Genomic DNA, 16,427 nt, shown 5'->3' on the forward strand with positions numbered 1-16,427 from the left:
AGGGGGCAGCTCCTGCATTGAGCGTCTGCCCCCTGGTGGTCAGTGCACCTCATAGCGACCGGTCATTTCCGCTGGTAGTTTCAGCTGTTCAGTCTATTTGCATATTACCCTTTTATTACATAGGATAGTGCTGCCAGATCAGGTAGGAGGACAGAGAAATGACTGTTGGTCTTGGCAATATGGGAGGCAGTTTCAGTGTCATCATGGAGTTAGAAGCTGGTTGGAAAGAGTTGAAGAATGAATGGAAGATGAGAAATTAGAGAATGACGAGATAATTGCTTTCAAGAAGTTTTGCTGTGAAAGCAACTCTAAAGATGACATGATACCACAAAGGAGGAGGTGGAGTCAAAGGAGATTTTCTTTTTGTGCTTTTTTAAAATTGGGAAATACCAAAGCTTGTTTATGTGCTGATGGGAACAATTTACTAGAAAGGAAAATTACTGATGATGTAAGAAAGAAGGATTAATTGTAGAGTCAAATTCTTGAATTGGTGCTGGTGGGATGGGATGGACAGCACACGTTGGGGGATTGCCCCTTTCTCAGAACAGGGATACAGTTATGTAATATGACCTCACACGCCCCTTTAAACACAGCTCCTCCCTCAGTATCACCAGACTCCTTGACAAGTTGATCATCTTTTTCTAACCACTAATTTTTTTTCCTGTGCCACATCTTATATCTCCTTTTGGATGAATTAATCCTATATAAGGTTTAGCATGAAGCAGCTAGTGATATTTAACACCAGTTTCAATTTTTATGCCAACAGGTGAAGCAAAAAATTTATTGCCTTATCTTGGACCCAACAAAATGAGAGATTGTTTCTGCACCATAAATTTGGATCAGGAAGAAGTTTATCGTACTCAAGTTGTTGAAAAATCTTTAAGGTTTGTATAAAATTGGTAAATTATAATTCATATGATATATTTATTAATAAATTGTATACACTTTTCAGACTTCATCAAAAAGACTTTCTTCATATGAAACTTTTATTTTTCTTTTACATTCTGAATTTAATTTTGGAATTACAGAATCTCAGAGTTTGAAGGAGCCTTAATAGTCATTGAGCTCTAGACTAACTGCCTTATGCTTGTTTTCTTCTGACAGTTATCTTTGACAGGTGGTCCCTGGCATTTGCTTGATCATGTACCAGTGACCAAGGAGTTCAACTGCCTCCTAATCAGCCTGTCTGGTCTTGGAAATATTCTGACTCTTAGAAAGCTATTATTTTTAGTCGATTAATATCTAATAAAAGAATTTACTATATGCTAAGAAAGTGCTGGGAGCTGTGCGTTAATATATCCATGACAAGATAGACACAGTGCTTACTTGCTTTCATGTGGCTTTTCATTGCCTCAAAGTATATCTTCCTCTTAATTGTTCTTAATTATGTCCCTTGAATTTCAAGAGAACAAGTTTCACATGACACTCAAAAATTTTTTAAAACAACTGTCATATACCTCAGCCTTTCTTCAGGCTGAATTTTACCCATTCATTTGAACTTTTCTCAAACTACATCATTATTTTATTTCTCTTAAAAATAAATAATCTCTTATAGTTTATACAAGTCACTTAACTAAGTAGGGCATTGTAAAGGAATGAACTCTTAGGTAGATTTCTCATCTTTGAAGGTGCAATAGCCCTTTGAGAGTATCATAGTAAATTCTAACTCATAAAATTGAAGTGTGCCACCTCTGCCCTGTGGCAGTGTTTGTGGACAGTGCAGTGCAGAGCAGAGCTGGAAGGGTGCAGTCTTGTTCAGACAGAAGAGTCAAAAACAAGGGCGCACCTGTGAGAGTTGTTGGAATGAACATGTGGTGGATGAAATATTGAGTATCATGTCAGGTAAATTGTATGTCACATATATATTTTTTATTCAGTTTTATATATTTTTCCTTTATACTTGTCCTTTTTTTTTTCTCTGAAGTTTTCCCCATTATGTTTTATTGTCAATATTTATAATTTTGAATGTCTATTAAATTCTTCATAAGAAAGACATTGTATAAAGCTGAAGATACTTTAGTATCTCAAAAAGATTTGAAGGAATACACTACACATCTTTAGTTATAAATCACCTGTCTCTGTTATATTAGAATTGTTGTTATTTATATGTTATAAATGATTAAACTGAGTCACCAAAAGGCTGAATAATTTGTGCATATAATAAAGGAAGTTAGAAGCAAAACTAAGATTGGGACCTGAAACTATTAAAATCTCAATTTGTTACTTAATGTATACTGATTCTATATCACACAAAAAAATCAGTGATAAAACTAGTAATTGTTCATAAATTGAATATTTGTGGTAATTTCTAATATGTAACCTTGTAAATGAGCAACTAAAATTAGCTTACTTTTTTTAACCCTGGCCTTTCCAGATATTTGCATAAAGGAAAATGAAATGATAAAACAATAATTTTTGTCCATCTTAAATTATTTTTCTAGATACATAGCAACTTGAAAGGTATTTTAAAGTTAGCAGTGGTTATCTTAGGTCATTCAATAAAGATTATGTACTAGTTAAACTAAGTACTTCTTCAATTCTAGGTGTCCCCTAGCATTTTTGCTTGTGAAATAGTGTGAAAGAATCTAAACACTTGCTCACCTTGTGTTCATTTCAGTGTTTTTTATCCTTTTGCATATTATGATAAGCTGTTAAGTCAAAAATCAGTAGATACCACTTAATATCTTTTGTGGGTTCTGGATATTATAGTTTTTATAGGTAGTCTGTGTATAGAGTTTTCATGACAGGTAAGTGGGAATTACATATGGAATCTATAACTCCTAAATCTTTACCTCACTCAAATCCTTTTATTTATATACTAGAGGACCAGTGCATGATTGAATCATGCACGTGTAGGGTCCCCTACACGCTTTCGCTTTTCGCGGTGGAGCTGGGTGCCTGTCCGCTGGTGCACCAGGCCTTTCAGAAGCCTCCGGCTTGGCGGAGGCTTCTGAAAGGCCTGGTGCCGGAGCAGACAGGCACCCAGCTCCCCCACTTTTGATGGTCCGCGGCCGCTGAGGGGGGCTACCCTGCTGTTGAGAGGCGCTGAGGGGGGCTGCCGCGGACACCTGGCTACCCTGCCGTTGAGAGGCGCAGCTGGGTGTCCGCGGCAGGCCCCCTCAGCGGCCGCGGATCTGGCCTTTGAGAGGCGCAGGGGGCGGGAGTCCCGCCCCTTGCGCCTCTCAACAGCAGGGTAGCCCCCCTCAGTGGCAGCGGATCCGTGCCTCTCAATGGCCGGATAGGCCACCCCGAGTCCCGCCCCCCAGACTCCCGCTGCCCAATCTTGGGCGTAGCGGAGTGATGGTAATTTACACATTACTCTATTATTAGATAGGATACATACACTAGAGGCCCGGTGCACAAAAATTAGGTCCCCTCAGCCCTGCCTGCCCCCTCTCAGTCTGGGAGCCCTCAGGGGATGTCCTACTGCAGATTAGGCCCGTAAGCCACAGTCTGGCCTCCCTCTGAGGCAGGCGACCGGATGGTCATGGGAAGGCACCGCCCCCATCACCCCGCTGCTGCTGCCACTGCCGGCCACCACAGCCCTCACTTCTTAGTGCCGGCCCTGCCCACTGGTGGGGGGGTGATCTGGGGCCACTCCTGCTGGGGGAGGGGCTGTGGGAGGTTGAGGCATAGCAGGTCGCACCCATTCAGTGCGGAGGCGTGGCACCGGGACCAGCCAACGCCGCTGCCTCTGTGGCTGCCTCTGTGGCTGCCTCTGCGTAAGAGGGACCACTGGGACCTGGACCGCGCTGCTGCCTCTCCCACGCCGCCTCTGCGAAAGGGGCTGCAGTGCTGGACCGGCCTGCGCCGAGGTCTCTTCCGTGCTGCCTCTGCAAAAGGGGTGGTGGTGGAGGCGGGTGCCTCTCCTGTGGCCTCTGCGAAAGTGGCCCCACCGCCCTGCCGTCCCGCCATCCCGCCGCCCCGCCTCTCCCACACCCCTCGGCCCTCGCAGCTGCTGTGGCTTTGTCCAGATGGACATCCGGAAGACGTCAGGTCTAATTAGTATATTACCCTTTCATTAGTGTGTGTGTGTGTGTGTGTGTGTGTGTGTGTGTGTACTAATTGATTTCAGAGAGGAAGGGAGAGGGAGAGATAGAAACATCAATGACAGAGAATCATTGATTGGCTGTCTCCTGCATGCCCCCTACTGGGGATTGAATCTGAAACCTAGGCATGTGCTCCTGACCGGAATCGAACCTGGGACCCTTCAGTCCGCAGGCTGACGCTCTATCCATTGAGCCAAACCAGCTAGGGCCAAATCCTTTTTAAAAGTAGGTGATATAAACAAGCTGAGGACCGGCAGTACCGCTTGTGCCTGGGGCTCCTCTTCTCCACACCAGGAATTTCCTTAGGAGAGTCATATGCATGATCTAGACATTGCTCTTATGAACCTTGTTGAAAAGTTTTCTTCAAATGGATTGATTGATTAATTAATTTATTTATAAAATAAAGATGTGACCAACCAAATATAGGTATTGTTGAGATTGGGATGATACAGTGACACAGATTACTTGGTAAATAAGTCTGATGTTATTCTTATTTGGCTTTAGAATGTATTTTAAAAATATTCAAGTGTGGATGTATGATATATAAAAGAAATTCTCCATTGTATAATTGTTTATAAAATGATACAAAGGAGAAAAATATCTGAACATGCCATGCCTTTGCCTAATAGTTGTTTTTATGTCAATTTCTATGTTGAGACTAATTAGAAGACTAATTATTTTGACAGACCAACTTTTAAGAGTTTAGTTTGGTTACAGTTGATGTGAAACAAGTATTGAAAAAAGTTCATGAGGCATTATAACAACTGAAAAGCTGAGTCGACTGTTTTCTGGATACACTTGGAAATGTCTTTTCAAAGAGCATTTTACTTTGCATTTCAGCTTCTCTTTAAGTTGTGACATCCTAAAGAAATTGCATTTAATGGTGACATTTTCAAAGTATCTGAACATTCTCAGGAAAGAGGAATGCTTGACAAGATGTTCACTAGCATTTCATTTCAGTGATTTCTGTCTTCACAGAATAATTTAAATATCAAAATAGCATTCTTCAAATGCACTTGTAGAAATAGACTATTTCATAGGAGAAACTCTTAGAAACCTGGGGGCAGGCAAAGATAATTACTTAGAATGCAAAAAATACTCATCATAAAAGAAAAATTGATAAACTGGATTTCATAAAAAACTCAGCCTTTTGCTCTACAACAGACACTATCAAGAAAATGAAATTGGCTCTGACCAGTTTGGCTCAGTGGATAGAAGGTCGGCCTGCGGACTCAAGGGTCCTGGGTTCGATTCTGATCAAGGGCATGTACCTTGGTTGCGGGCACATCCCCAGTGAGGAGTGTGCAGGAGGCAGCTGATCGATGTTTCTCTCTCATCGATGTTTCTAACTCTCTATCTCTCTCCCTTTCTCTCTGTAAAAAATTAATAAAATATATTTTTTTTAAAAGAAAATGAAATTGCAAGCCCCAACTGGGAGATAATACTCTGACAAAAGACTTGTATCCAGAATTTATTTTTTAAATAAAGGACAACCCATTTAAAAAAGAAAGAAAACACAAATAGATTTTCCCAAAAGAAGATAGACAAGTGTCCAACAAGCACATGAAAAAATATCCAGCATCATTAGTTATCAGGGAAATGCTGTTTTTAAACCATTTCTGTCACTATAGATTCTTGAACATAATGTGTCAGTATAAAAATCAGATCACTGGTTCCCGTGACAGTGTGGAGGGGAACTTTTTGGGGAGATAGAAATGTTCTATATCTTGATTTGGGTAGAGATTATACAGGTGTATAAATTTATCATGTCACATTCACTAGAATAGCTAATTTTAAAAAGACTTTCAGTAGCAAATTTGACAATGATATGGAGCAACCAGAAGCTCTCACACATTTCTGGTAGGAATGTAAAAAGGTTGGGAATCATGTTGGAAAAACAGTTTGACCATTTTTTATAAATTTAAAATTTCACCTACCCTTTAACCCAGCAATTCTATTCTTAGTTACCTACCCAAAAGAATTGAAGGCATATATCCAAGAAAAGCCTTGTATAAAAATATTAATAGCAGCTTAATTTTTAATAGCCCAAACTGGAAATAACTCAAATGATATCACTAGGGGAATGGATTGTGGGGTATTCATAAATGAAATATTACTCAGCAAATGAACTGCTGATATACACAGAAAATGGAAAAAAATCTTGTAGATGTTAGCTGAGTGAAAGAAGCTGGATGCAAGAGTACATACTATTTGATTTCATTTGTATGAAATTCTACACCAGGTCTATCTATAGTGATAGAAATCAGATCACTTGTTGCCTGTGGCAGGTATGGTAAGGTAACTGCAGAAGAGCGTAAGGAAACTACGGGGATATAGTTACCAAATCTTAATTGAGATGGAGACTACACAGTTTATAAACTTATCAAAAATCATTAATCTTTATACTTTGAATTTTATTATATGTAATTTATACATCAGTAAAGTTGATTAAAAAATAACTTGTTTTATATTTTAAAATATATTTTGAAGTAGCATGTTACATAACACCCATTTTAGGTATTACGTATTATTGTAATTAATATAGCTTTACTATTTCTGAGATGATGATGGCACTGTCCTCCGCTCTCATTTGTGTCCACTTTAGGTGAGCATGACCCTAGGCAGTTACTGAGTCTTCTGTTCACATGACTCCTGAAAAGCTGTGTGTTCAGAGCTCAACCTTGCAATTGAGGTCCTTTCAGAGTTCAACTTGGTTTGTACAGTATTTGGTTGAAATTTAGCATAGAGAATTATTTTGGAGCTTTTGAAGCTTTTCTTATGTTTTTTTAGTGTGTAATTTAATTTTATTGAAAATATTATTTGAGGACACTGTTAAATTTATAATGATGAACTTTCCCCTTTTTCTCTCTAGCCCATTTTTCAGTGAAGAATTTTACTTTGATATTCCAAGAACTTTCCAGTATTTGTCTTTCTATGTTTATGATAAGAATGTTTTACAAAGAGACCTTCGTATAGGTAAGTACTATTCATAACTATCTTTAATCACAACAATGGTTTTTATGTTCATTCTTTCTCTAAGTATAAAGTGTTGTAAACAACAGAATAATATATGCTCAGCATTTCTAATCCTTTTCTCTAGTCTTCATGTACATTTGTTAATCTGATTGTTAATTTGATCCCTCCTTGTCATGGTGTCATATGTTTCCTTATACCTGGGTCCCTTTCCAGAGTACTCATTACGCTTGTTCATCAGTTTGTTGTTTAATATCTAGATTCTCTAGTTGAATGTGATATTTATGGAGCAGAGGCTATCGCTCACAGAGTGTCTTACATTTAATAAATGTTCAGTACATATTATGTTAAATGGTTCAAGAATGTTTTATACAAAGATCACAGTATTTGATACCCCCAAAGAACTTCTGTTTTTGAAGTTTTTCTAATAGAACTAATTAGTTCACTCTAATATGATGTTTTCTGTCTGTTTATATTGGTGACCAGTAACTCTATTTCTTAAATAATTGTCTGAGCCTCAGTGGAGTACATATGTGTTACATTCATGCTCTTTGTACCCAGTATCTTTGTATTTTAATAACAGGTAGAGGTCTATAATTTACATGTATTATTCTCTCCCCTTTTAATATCCTGAATTTCATCATCGGCATCTCTCCTTTCTGATTTGAAGTTTCCTACAGTTTAAATGATTACGCTTTATTTGACTTAATCCTCTTAACCAGCATTTGTTTCTGCTTTGCTATTGAACTCTTTTTTAACAAATGGTCTATATTCTTCCTTTAAGTTTGCAAAAATCATTTTAGGGAAAATCAAATAACCTTAAAAACAACATAGTTTTTCTTAATTTTAAAACTATTACATAATCTTAGTGACTAATAATGACTGCACAGGAATAACTATAGTTAAGAATTTGTATATTTCTTCCCATTCTGTATTCCATCCTAAGTTCAGTTTTTTCCTTTTTCATTTAATATCAAGCTATGATCTTTTTCCTGTGTTAGTAAATATGTTTTAAAAATATTTGTTATGTAATATCTTTTGTGTAGAAATGTATTATTTTAACTGCTTCTTTGTTGGTAGACATCTATGATTCCAGATTTTTGGTGCTCTAAATGGTGCTCCCGTGAACATCCTTGTGCATACATTTTGCATGTCCATTTTTTTAGTATAAATTTTTAGAAGTGAAAATACTGAGGCAAGGGGTATGAATATTTTTAGGATTTCTTCTATATATGTTTTTACATTGGTCCCAGAAATGTACTAATTTACATTACCCCCAGACATGCATGGGCATAACCATTTCATATCCTCATCCTTCTGGATATTGTCATTTAAAAAAAATTTTACAATTTGATAGGTGAAAAAATAAAATTTAATTTTTTAACTTATATTTTTCTGATTATTAGTGAATTTTAGGAATTTTTTATGTCTTCCATTTTTCTTTTATGAATTAGTTGCTCATTTTTTACCCATTTTTTTTGATGGAGTTGTATATTTTAGTTATTGTTATGTATCTTTACTTGTTAAATATGTTAACTCTTGTCAGCTATATTCATAGCAATACTTTTCTGTCACAAAAGGCAGTTTTTTAATCCTCATCTGCCTCCGTCACATTTGACTCTTTAGATTGCCAAGGAAAAAAACAGTTTAATGACATTGTGTTTTCCTAGTTGTCTTTCTTCTGACTTCTTTTTCCTGTATGCATATTCTCCTCTCTCTATCAAACCCTTAATTATAGATCACCCCTGAGGCTTCATCCTCAATTCAATTAAATAAACATTGATACACACTTACATGTGGCATACAATGGATGGGAATGTTAAGATGAGTAAGACTCAGGCTAGCAGAGGCAGACTTGTACTCTAATAATAATATATTATGATAGGTGCTAGAGGTATGAACAAAGTATTTGGGGGCATAGAGGGAAGAACAGTTCATTTTGTTTGGTGGAAGATTAACAGACTACTTAGGTAGGAAGATGTTTCAAGATAGTAGGGATTGACAGAAGCAGAGGAGAAAAGTTGAATCATGTTTGTGGTGTATCTGCTGGAGTATATAAATTACTAAGAGGAGGATGGTAGAAGGTGAAGTTGGGAATAATAATTGGGGTAAAGTTGTGATGGACCCTAAAAGCTGTGCTAAGGAATTTGGACCTTATTCTATAGACAGTAGTGTTGAGCCTCTTAAGAATGAGGAACCTTTTAAAAATTACATACTAGTATAGCTGTATATACATATATACTTTTATAGTTTTACAACTTCCTACTATAGTAACTTTCAAACTATAAACTCAGTGTCTATTGATTACATATTTAACCCTTTGCACTCGCTTGCTTTTTTCTCGATTCCTTTATTCTACTCGGGATTTAATTTTTTAAATACCCCAGATTTTACAAAGTGCGGCAGTAGAATAAAAAACTGGAGTTTCTTTTCATACAAACTTATTTATTTGGATTTTTTTATATTTCAAATTATTGATACATTCAAAGAGTAATTTTAATCTCGACATCCGAGTGCAAAAGGTTCAAGTATTATATGTAATTATATATAGCTATATATACGCACATGTTTTAAATATATATATAATATATATACATATATATACATATACACATATATATACATGCATACATATATACATACACACACACACACACACACACACACACACACATATACTATATAGTTTATAGTTTAGAATAGAGAGAGATTAGAGGCAGAGAGACCAACCAGAAGGCTGTTACCAAATGAGATGAATAGGGTGATGGCAGTGGAAATGCAAATGAGGAAATGTACTTCATGGGAGTAGCTTCAAATAGGATTTAGGGACTAAGGGGCAAAGAGGATGTGAGAAGAGATAGAGTTGAAAATGTCTTGTTAGTAGGGCTGCAGTTAACTGATATAAGGAACCCAGTAGGAGCATTCAGTTTTTGTTTTTTTGTTTGTTAATCCTCACCCGAGGATATTTTTTCCATTGATTTTTTTTAGAGAGTGGAAGGGAGGGAGAGAGGGGGAGAAAAAGAAAAAGAGAGGGAGGAGAAAGAGAGAGAAGCATCAATGTGAGACACATCGATTTGGTTGCCTCCCTCACGCACCCCAACAAAGATCAGGGATTGAACCTGCAACACAGGTATGTATCCTTGACAAGGAATTGAACCCGAGCTTCTTTGATGCGTAGGCCACTGCTCTAACCACTGACCACACTGGCCAGGGCAGGAGCACTCTGTTTTGAGTGGGGGATGGGAAGGGGAGAGGTGCTTTTGGTTTAAAGCAAGTTAAATTTGTATTACCTGGGGAACATCTTGGTGGAACATCTTTGGTTGACTGGAATGCAGATCTGAAGCTTAGAGAAAAGAGCTGGAGATGTGGATTTGAGAGTCATTAGTATTAAGTGATACTTGAAGCCTCTGCTGGAATGAATGAAATTTACCCAGGAGAAGATAAGGAGTGTGTTTCAGGGAAAATGAGGCTTCAGTAAAGATTGATAAGGTGTATTAGGAAGGTAGAAAGAGATAAGAGAGACTAATATCAGTGGAAGCAAGGATATTTAATATCAGCAACTAGAGAGAGGTAGAATAGGATGAGGCTGTTGGTGATTATTAGAGACTATTTATAGTTATCATGTAGTGTTTCTTGAAAAGGCCTTTAGTTCAAGTTTATGATTTTCAAAAGTTGCCTTTGTGTGTGTCTTTTTGCGTGTTTCAAAAGGGAAAATTAATTTTATGTAAAAATCAATTCTTTGTGGGTTGGTATCAGAAAACCATAAACTTGGTATGAGAACTTTTTTCAAGTAAGTTTATTCTTATTAATAGATAACATTTATATATTTAATGGGTTTTTTTTTCCTCTTACACATAGGAATTATTATTAAACACAGTACATATGTATACTGTTTTAAATCCTCACCTGAGGATATGTTTATTAATTTTTAGAGAGAGAGAGAGAAACATTGATCAGTTGCCTCCTGTTTGTGCCCTGACATAGGATCGAACCTGCAGCCTAGGTATGTGTGTGCCCTGACCTGGAATTGAACCCTCAATTCTTTAGTGTATAGGGACAGTGTTCCAACCAGATGAGCCACCCGGCCAGGGTCATATGTACACTATTAAAGTTGGAAAATGGTCTTGCTATTTTCATTTATAAATATTTACATTTTTGTAGTTCGACATATTTTCTTTTGTCATTAGCTCATAAAATTGGGTGATTTCTTTTATTTTTATTTTGAGTTATTGGAAATTGAGTTCCTTCAATTATTTTATAACTCTGAGATGTCTAATTATAGATTAAATAGTGCCATAGTGTTTTCTGGAAATGAAATTTGAACTAGAGATCAGAGAATGTGTACTGTCACATATAATTAAGAGCTTGTTTGTTTTTTTGTTTTTAATTGTATAAGTAATGGATATTTTTCTTTTTTGTAAAAAAAAAATTTATAGTATTAGAGATAATCCTAATTAATTTTGACCACTGACCCCTCCTTCTAACCCCTTTGCCAGAAGTAATAACTGTTATAAATATGGGGCATAAATTTTCATATTAGGCATTTTATATGCCAGGAACAATTAGTGTAAAAGATTGATTAGGGATTAATTAAAAACTTGAGACTTAGGAACCATTTTACACAAAGAAAGGAAATTGTAAAATTGAGGCTTTAAAAGTATGATATATTGTCTTAAGGTATAGTGTCTTCTCTTAAAAACTGAGAAAAAGACAAAAGAAAAACTTTATGCAAGAATATTATGCAGCTGTAAAAAAGAAGGAACTCTTACCATTTGCAACAGCATGGATGGACCTGAAGAGTAATATGCTAAGTGAAATAAGCCAGCCAGAGAAAGACAAGTATCACATGATCTCACTTATATGTGGAATCTAATAAACAAAATAAACTAATGAACGAAATAGATAAATTTAAAAAGAAAGAAAGCAAGAATATATTTCCAGTTCCAATGAAGATCCTAATAACATTTAAATTAAAACATATTTTACTTCCTAATGTGAATTTTTGAGTTATTTTCATTTTCAGAGAATTCTAGGCTTAAATAAGTGAACTGCAGTTATCTTAGTAGACTCTGGTGACTTTTTCTTTCCCCTGGATTTGGGATGAAATTTGATAAGAGAATTTTACCAGGATATTGGAGATGTGAATTCCAGACATGACTATCAACTAATTAGTTGTATGACCTTAAGCCACTTTACCTTCTTAGGCCTAGTTCATAAAATAAGGCTGAGATTAACATAGTTCTATTCCAGCTCTTTAAATTGTAATTTCTGCTGGCATTTAGCTCTTAAGTCAAACCTACTGTTTAAAATTTGCCTAAGATTACACTTTGGTGTCTGTTTGCATAGGTACTGTATCAGTTATCTATTGCTAAGTAACAACCCACTCCAATACTTAGTGGCTTACAGCAACCGTGTATTTGCTTATGATCTTATAGTTTGTCAACTAGGGTGGAGCCGAACTGGGTGGTTCTTCTGCTGGTCTCACCTGGGGTCATAATGTGCAGATTGACTGGGCTGAACCATCTGACTCATATGTCTCATAGCTAGTACTGACTATTATCTGGGCCTTCCTCTCCACATCGTGTGGGTTCCAAGAGGGTAATAAGCCCAAATGGACAGGTGCTTATTAAGCCTCTGTTTGTATCACATTTGCTGATGTCCCTTGGGTAAAAGCAAGTGACATGGTCAAACCCAGAGTTTGTGCTGGAGAGGAGTACACAATGGCATACGCCAAGGAGATGATTAACATACAAGTCTACCATGGAGACCAAAGTGTACCCACCTAAACCCTATACACTGAGGCATCGGTATATTGCCATTGATTGAATTGCTGCTATTGACTATCTGCCAGAATTTATTCAGTCTTCTGGTCCTATTTCATCTTATATAGGCAGTCACACTTGTCATTACTTTTATCTACTACTAGAGGCCCGGTGCGTGAAAATTCATGCACTGGAGGGGGAGTCCCTCAGCCCAGCCTGCCCCCTCTCATAGTCTGGGAGCCCTCATGGGTGGGAGGCGACCCAGCAATCACATCTCTGCTGCTGCCACTGCCGACAGCGCAAGCCTCGGCCGGCCCTGGGAGGCTGGGGGACTGAGGGCAGGTCCGGCTGTACCATGTGCCTGCCCACCCCCCCACCCGCCGGGACTGAAAGTACTGGGGGACTCGGGCTGGGCTGAGGGGACTGGGCGCTGCCATCTTGTGGCTATAGGCACTGCCATCTTTGTGATGGTGTGATGGTCAATTTGCATATTCCCTCTTTATTAGATAGGACTTTAGCCATTACTCTTGGTGTCCAAATAAGAATGGGACTGTCAAGATTTTGCCAGTTGGTGATCTGTATCAGGATGCGATTTCTAAGAATATGCTTTGTCTAAAAATGGGGCCCAAATATAACACAGTATTTACAGACGGCAAGAAAGTGCTGCTGAGAAGTGGTGCTGGAAAGCTAAGAATACTTTTTTTTTTTTTTTTACTTAAGAGACCAAAAAAGATGGTTTCTTTGCCCACAGTTCCTTCATTTCTTTTTGTGTTTCCTCTCCTTGTCTCATTTTAAGGAACTAATACAGTATCTAGTGTGTGGGTGTATGTGTGGGTGTGTGTCAGGTTGTGTGGTCTAAGCTCTTTCTGTCTATGAGTTTGTTAGGACAATGAGGAAATGCAATATTACCTATAAATAATTTTTTGGGTAGTTGCTCCTGGGTGATCATTATTATTATTTTTGAGGTTGGTGATTTCATGGCCAGTGAAGTAACGAGTTAACTTTGTTTAAAACAGTGAACAGTAAACTAAAACAATCTTTGTTTCCATTGAGAGACACAGAACAGGTTTTTAACATCAATAGAGCTAAAAGTTGTTTCTAATACAGAGGAGGTAAATGAGGAGTAACATTTAAATAAATAACCCAAGAGCACATAGCTAACAAGTAACAGAACTGACACTATGCTACTGAATGAATATCTGAGTTGGAAGGAACATGGACAGGGGTACCTTGGTTTTGAAATCTGGCTTAGCACTTGTTAGTAGGTAGGTTTTTAAATATCATTAAGCTTTCTCATCTGTAAGATGATGATTATACCCTTTACACACAGGATTGTTATGAAGAATAACCAGAAAATATGAAAGAATATCTACTGTCTGGTGAATATTCAGTAAACACTGGCTTTTTTCTCAGTGCTCTTTCAACTGTATCAGGCTGCCTACCTTTTACAATCACTACTTGCCATTTAACCAGTTTAAGGGTAGCTCCAAACAACAAGTAAGAAAGAGGAGGGGTTTTTGGGCCTTATTTGTATTTCAACTTCTCCTTCCCATATCTCTCCCTCTTCCACATTCCCTTGCCCTTTATCCTCCCTCCCTCCTGCCCTCTCTCCGTCTCTCTCTCTCTTTCTCTTCCTCCTTCCTTCCCTTTCCTTTCTGTACCCTGTTTGAGTCCCTAGAACTAATGACTTTTTCATGTTATATTGCCTAAGAAAGTGCTGAATGTATTGCACGTATCCTAATACCTAATGACTTCAGGTATTTCCTTTATTTCCCTCTGTCATGTACTTGTGATCATGTACTTGTCACTGCTAGTGTTGTGAAACTAAATCTTTGCATTTCAGAAACTGACATCTCTTTAGAAAGGAATTTGAGATATAGAATAAGAGGTGGTGCCCTAACGAGTTTGGTTCAGTGGATAGAGCGTCGGCCTATGGAATGAAGGGTCCCAGGTTCGATTCTGGTCTAGGGCATGTACCTTGGTTTCGGGCACATCCCCAGTGGGGGGTGTGCAGGAGGCAGCTGATCGATGTTTCTCTCTCATCGATGTTTCTGACTCTCGGTCCCTCTCCCTTCCTCTCTGTAAAAACTCAATAAAATATATTTAAAAAAAAAAAAGAGCTGGCAATAAAATTGCAGGTTTTTCTCAATTTTTGAATGACTAATTTATGCCGCTAGTCAGAGAAGGGTTTCTCTCTCAGAACACAAGAACCGTTCAACTCTTTCATGACAGTGAGTAACTTGGATACCTAAGATATTAAATAGGAGAAAGAGGACACTTGCTTCTGGGATTTTTTTTTTTTTTTTTTTTTTTTTTTACTTGTGAACTAAGAGAGAAGATTGTCTTTTGGGAAGGCACCTGTAAGTAAAGATGTATTTCCAGTGATCTGGAATTGTGAGTCATAAATAGAACAGGTAGATTCCTACTATAGTTTTTATATGCATTACTAGAGGCCCGGGGCACGAAATTCGTGCACGGGGGACGGTGTCCCAGAGCCTAGCCTGCACCCTCTCCAATTTGGGATCCCTCTCACAATCAAGGACTGCTGGCTCCCAACTGCTCGCCTGCCTGCCTTCCTGATTGCCCCTAACCGCTTCTGCCTGTCAGCCTGATCACCCCCTAACCACTCCCCTGCCAGCTTGATTGATGTCTAACTGCTCCCCTGCCAGCCTGTTTGCCCCCAACTTCCCTCCTCTGCCGGCCTGGTCACCCCTAACTGCCCTCCCCTGCAGGCTTGATTGCCCCCTAACTGCCCTCCCTTGCAGGCCTGGTTCCTCCCAACTTTTCTCCCCTACTGGCCTGATCACCCACAACTGCCCTCCCTTGTAGGCCTGGTCCCTCTCAACTGCCCTCCCCTGCTGGCCATCTTGTGGTGGCCATCTTGTGTCCACATGGGGGCAGGATCTTTGACCACATGGGGACAGCCATCTTCTGTGTTGGAGTGATGGTCAATCTGCATATTACTCTTTTATTAGATAGGATAGAGGCCTGGTGCATGGGTGGGGGCCAGCTGGTTTGCCCTGAAGGGTGCCCTAGATCAGGGTGGGGGTTCCCTTGGGGCGTGGGGCGGCCTGGGTGAGGGGCCTGTGGTGGTTTGCAGGCCGGCCACGCTCCCCGATGACCCAAGCAGAGGCCCTGGGATCTGGGATTTATTTTATCTTCTACAATTGAAACTTTGTAGCCTTGAGTGGAGCCAAGCCTCCTGCTCGCTCAGTGGCCACAGCCATATCTGTTGGGATTTATTTAACTTCTATAATTGAAACTTTATAGCCTTAAGCGGAGGCCTGGGCCGGCCAGGGTGTGCAGAAAGCTTGACTTCCTCCATCGCCGGGGAAACCCAAGCTTCCCTCCTGCTCTCTCTGTGGCTGCAGCCATCTTGGTTGGGTTAATCTGCATACTCGCTCCTGATTGGTGGGTGTGGCGGAGTGCTGGTTAATTTGCATGTTACTCTTTTATTAGATAGGATTGGTTAATAATTATACATTGGTTAGTAATAATTGATTAATAATATAACAGTATTATATTTGGATAGTATGTAAAAGTATTAACTATAGCAGTGCTAAGAATTACACTAAGACTTTGGTTAGGAGAGTCTGGAAATCAAATCACCATTTAAAATACAGTGCCACTGTGATTATTTGTA

At 38.6% G+C, this 16,427-nt stretch overlaps 1 protein-coding gene across 2 annotated transcripts in view; it reads left to right on the forward strand.

Annotated features, from left to right (window-relative positions):
• RASA2 (RAS p21 protein activator 2) overlaps positions 1–16,427 on the forward strand; it is a 117,804-nt gene that overhangs the window by 25,971 nt on the left and 75,406 nt on the right. For both annotated transcript variants that reach the window (XM_054729596.1, XM_054729597.1), the window contains exons 2-3: positions 767–884; positions 6,922–7,025. In XM_054729596.1, coding sequence (XP_054585571.1) covers positions 767–884; positions 6,922–7,025 — 222 coding nt within the window. The remainder of the gene's footprint in view (positions 1–766; positions 885–6,921; positions 7,026–16,427) is intronic.

This window comes from Eptesicus fuscus, chromosome 18 (genome assembly GCF_027574615.1).
Source record: "Eptesicus fuscus isolate TK198812 chromosome 18, DD_ASM_mEF_20220401, whole genome shotgun sequence".
Classification (NCBI taxonomy): Eukaryota; Metazoa; Chordata; class Mammalia; order Chiroptera; family Vespertilionidae; genus Eptesicus; species Eptesicus fuscus.